The 4,964-nt window shown below is 42.8% G+C and overlaps 1 protein-coding gene across 1 annotated transcript; it reads right to left on the bottom strand.

The window, feature by feature from the left end:
* Window positions 1–2,988: 2,988 nt before the first annotated feature.
* LOC146638207 (TBC1 domain family member 2A-like) lies at window positions 2,989–4,724 on the bottom strand. The gene is made up of 4 exons (XM_085366829.1): window positions 4,554–4,724; window positions 4,284–4,469; window positions 3,520–3,641; window positions 2,989–3,190 (listed from the first exon to the last, which is right to left on the bottom strand). The coding sequence occupies exons 1-4, from the start codon at window positions 4,722–4,724 to the stop codon at window positions 2,989–2,991; spliced, it is 681 nt and encodes a 226-aa protein (XP_085222955.1).
* Window positions 4,725–4,964: the final 240 nt, after the last annotated feature.

Below are 4,964 nucleotides of genomic sequence, written 5' to 3' on the forward strand. Positions count from 1 at the left end.
GTAGGCAGACTTATCCCCGTCTGAGAGGAGTCCAATAATGGTGGTGTCATCTGCAAGCTTAATTAATTTGACAGACTGGTGGTTGGAGGTGCGGCAGTTGGTGTACAGGGAGAAGGGCATAGAAGAAAGAACACAGCCCTGAGGGGAGCTCGTGCTGATGGTCCGGGAGTCCAAGACATTCTTCCCCAGCCTCACTGGTTGCTTCCTGTCCGTCAGGAAGTCAGTGATCCACCGGCAGATGGGATCAGGCACATTCATCTGGGAAAGCAATCCTTGAAGAAGGTCTGAAAGGATGGTGTTGAAGGTAGAGCTGAAGTCCACAAACAGGATCCTAGCATAGATTCTGCAGGACAAAGTGTAGGGCCATGTTGATGGCATCGTCTACAGACCTGTTGGCTCTGTATGCAAACTGCAGGGGGTCCAGGAGGGGGGCCGTGAGGGTCTTAAGATAGGAGAGAACCAGGCGCTCAAAAGACTTCCTGACCAGATGTCAGAGCCACAGGTCTGTAGTCTTTTCGTCCAGTGATCTTTGGCTTCTTGAAAGCTATATATGATATAAAAATTATATAAAAACTGTTAATCAGCAAAAGAAATGATATCATAGTTCTTATAAAGAAAGCCTCTATCAATCAAACACCAGCAGTGTAGCAATGTTGTTCACTTACACTGTATATAAAACACTGATTTTGGCTACATCCAGTTTTTACTGTATTATAAACATTTTTTACCATGAAGAGTAAAGTGTTTGGCATTTTTGTCATTGTTATTGAGCTCAGAGATCAGGCCCAGCCCAGTATCTACCTGGTTATGAGCAAGGAGCTGGAGGTGATAACTCAACAATAACCAGGCCATGCATGCATGGATGGATGCATGGATGGATCAGTTTGTAGGCTGTGTGTGGTCAGCAGCAGGCTGCTGGGTGTGGACCAAGAGGGAAAGCCCAGCATGTGAAACCCATCAGCAGAAGGCCAGAACAAAGGTGCACAGACAAACGCAGCCCAGACACTCAGGCAGGACGAGTAAAATAAATGGCAGCAAACACAGTATGATGTGGTAAAATGTGCTTTCTTTCACAAACAGATAGCACAAACAAGAATCACAAGAATCTCCTTTGTGGTTCTTGTTTTTCTTTTGAGTATATTAATAAAAAGTTGAAATAAAGTGGCAATAAAATTCATGCACTGAAGACCACACGAAACCCTAATTCACCCTACTACCTGTTGCCTTCACATTCCATTTGCATCCCTTGTCCACAGAATCAAAAATGACCCTTCTTCACTAAAGATCGAACATAAAGCAATTGCATTTTAAATGGAAGCCCATTTTGCATTAAGAAACACTATCAGCAATCAGAAATTGTGTATATCAGAGTTCTCTGTTTTTACTGTCCTGAAAACTGCATTAATTCAGTGGATGCGGTTAGGTTCAAAACAACGTAATATAAGAGGGCAACCAATTCAATCTAAGAGGGATCCAATTTTTATCCATTCATGTACCAGCTACTGGCTTTTTGCTGTTATGTTCTCATATCGCGTGAGAGTTTATTTGCCAGGTGTCAGAAGTCTAATAATGAATAAAGTTCAGGATATGCTTAAAAACTCACCTCAGTATAGCCGTCATCAGAAGGAAGTGCGCTTCACTGACTCATCAACTTGTCTCAGGCTTTCCACAAAGTTTCACAGTTGACCTTAAAGTAAGATGCTGCAAGCTTACCTTGCAGTGTATTCCTTTTCAAGGTCTAAAGACCTTAAAGTGCGCTATAGATTGAAGTGATTTGAACTGACAACAGGGCTAATTCAGCACTTCAAGTTAACATCAATAAAAGTTTTTAAATTTTACTCTGATTTCCGTTTGTTTTCATTGCCTGTGCTATCTGTTATTTAGTTCAAATTGTGGGTAGATAATGCTGTGCTGTCATGTGACCTGTTCTCTCATGTGTGCCTTTCTCTTGTTTTGTATGTATTTCTCGTTTGTTATTTATTCCTATTTTATTCCTGCAATTGGTATGGAATTCATTTTTTTTAAAAATTGATCAGTGTTTTGAAATTAGATGTGATGAACATGTGACCTTAATTTACAAAATCAACATCATGTTGGATTCAATGAGACATGAAACTAGTGCATGAAACAGGTCTCAGTAAATGTTCTCATAGACTGCAATACACTGCCCCCTGCTGGTCATTATAAAGTCTGCAGATGTCATTTGACATGAATGTCATATTTGTGAAACAAAATAAAGGACTCTGTAAAATAAATGAAAATCAAATATTTATATACAGAATATTTATGTACAAATGCTGAAAAAGACATTTGAACAAGATGCACACCCAGTAAAATTTAAAAAAAAAAGAAAAGTCAGTTTTATCATGTGACTATCATGCTGTCATTTCTGCACAATGCACTTTACACCAGATCAAAATAAAACACTGTGAGGTCGTTCTAACCGGAAGCCCAGAGAGCTTCGACAATGCAGCACAATGCCCTGAAGCATCAGCATCAAAATATACTTCAAGTACCAAAAAGTACTCATTGTGCAGAATGCCCTATTTTTGAATAGCTGGACATTTTAATTACTTTATCACCAGCTGTGACTACAGCTGATAATCAACCATGTTTCATAGGGATGTGACTACATTTAGAAATGTCACGCATTTTTAGGTATAAAGCAAAAGATGCAATGAAATAAATAAGCTATCACATATTAATCCAAATGAATTCACTGAAATACATCTGCACATTTCTGCAGCCTGACTTATTACACACGTGAACACAGTACACATTTGTTTACTGCAAGCTTGTTTCAGAGATGTGATGCAGTTAAATCTGTATGCGTCTGTTTCCTTGTAGTGTTAGTAGAGATGGTGAACCTGACACAATCCTGTGTTTGGTGTGAAGGAAACCAGTTAACAGCCGGTTTAGTAAAATTCTCTTGAACTCATGGAAAACTCATCGTCGTCTCGAAGTGAGCAGCTGAAGCGTCCCGTGTGATCAGAGGTCCTCGTCGTCCTCGCTCACCATGACGTCGAGCTCTTTGTCTTTCCGTACGACGCTCTCGGTGATGAACTCCTTGTGCTGCTCCTCCAGCTCACGCAGCTCCGCCTGCAGGCGCTCCAGGTGGAGCACTCGCCGGTTCCTCAGCAGCCGGCTGGGGAATGGGTTCATGTCGTTGAAGGCGATGCTGGTCAGCTTCCTGCATGGACACACGCAGGTGGAAAGGACTCGATCACCAACACAGAGGAACTGGAAACTGATCAGCTTGAGTGTTTCTGTTTTATGCTGCTTGATACTTCAGGTACTGCAGTTTGAGCAGGAAATACTGGACTGACTGGACCACATGTATCCGAGAGCTGCAGATACTTAAAAATCTTTAAATCGTTGTTACTGTGATCAGGGAAATTTAAACTTCTCACAAAATTTCAGTAAAAAGGGTTTGAAGCTCAAAGATTCAACAGCTACATCCGCTACACTTCTGAGAGTGTAACAGCTCGTAGATTAAGGCGGGTGGAGGCGAGTGCGTACCTGGCATTGGAGACGGTCTTTGTGAAGAAGCGTAGGTACTGGTAGATCTCCACGCTGTCGTGAATCTTCAGGATGTCGTCCTCTTTGTATTTGAACAGAGCCAGAGTGTATCTGAAGATCACCTGCAGCACAGACACGCATTTCATAACAGGACACTCACGCCACACAATTAATTGGAAACTTTGAGGAGGTGAGTCATAAAATTACTCTTTCAGTTGTGGTGCAGTTGGGCCCTTTACTCATTACAGCTCTGATCGATTTCCAATAAGCCACTTGGTTCCTCAGTTGCCAGATAATATTAACTTACTTGGTAGTTGAGCTTTAAGTTTAAATTAAACTTTTGGGTTGGATCTACGTGGCTGAAGCTGTTGTCAGCATTTATCCCTGTGTGGTATATATTTCTGTGTCTGAACTGTGATTTTATTTCCTGAGACAAACGATGTAAAAGCTGTGCTGCATTTGTCACATTGCAGAAACAAGTCACATTGCAGAAACAAGCCCAAAGCCATTGTCCCGCTCATCGTCTGGATTTACGCTGCTTGTGGTAGACTGTGAGGTCGTTACTAGAATGATCTGCTTTCCCACTCCTATTTCATGTCACATGACAGTTCCCCATGCTTAGTAAACAATGTCTTATTACTCCTAAAATGTAAATAAAGACATCTAAAGGTGAAAACAAAATCATTTTTGTTTCCATGGACACTACTGTGGTGCATTCAAGTGTTGTCTGCATTTCTGTCATGGTGTGTTCGGGTGTATGGTACCTTGGTACCCTCATACAGGAAGGCGTCCCACAGAGGCATCAGGATGTCGCTGGGCAGACTCTCCACAAAAACCACCAGGAACCAGTTGAAGGTGACCAGAGAGACGTCAATGTTGTGATCCTCAAAGTGAGATGCCAGGCGAGGAAGCTTCTCCGCCATGAAGTCCTTCAGCACGCGCTGGTCCGCCTGAGCACAAAGACTCACAGAGATCAGCCTCACTGATCACTAAAACAGATCACAGCAGGCAAGCAGGTGAGTGTGTCTGCTGACCTGAGAGGCCACCAGATTCTTGGTGTAGTAGTCCTGAGGCATGATGGCTTCCACCACTGCCACCAGACACCAGAAGGCGTCTTCGTCACTTTGGAGGACCAACAGAGCGAGGGCCGCTAACCTGTGGACATTGATGGAAGGTGAGGTTCTGCCTGGAAGGCGGGTCCACATAAGAACTCAGATATAATATTTATATTTTTGTTCTAACCTGTTGAGTCCCTGGCAGCAGCCAATGGCAAGGTTGTGCCAGCCAGCAGGATGCTGCGGAGCTGCTGAAGGGCGGGGCTGGAGTCTGAAAGTAAGAGCTCGTTTAGACTCTATTCTGTGAACAGGCTTGCTCCCACGAATATGTGAATTCATCTGTAAAAGAGTTTAACTCTAATGCACCTGTTCCTCCTGCTCCCTGCTGCA

Source organism: Diplotaxodon limnothrissa, linkage group LG2 (assembly GCF_057381915.1).
Source record: "Diplotaxodon limnothrissa isolate DT_005_m linkage group LG2, D_limnothrissa_male_GT1.1, whole genome shotgun sequence".
Classification (NCBI taxonomy): Eukaryota; Metazoa; Chordata; class Actinopteri; order Cichliformes; family Cichlidae; genus Diplotaxodon; species Diplotaxodon limnothrissa.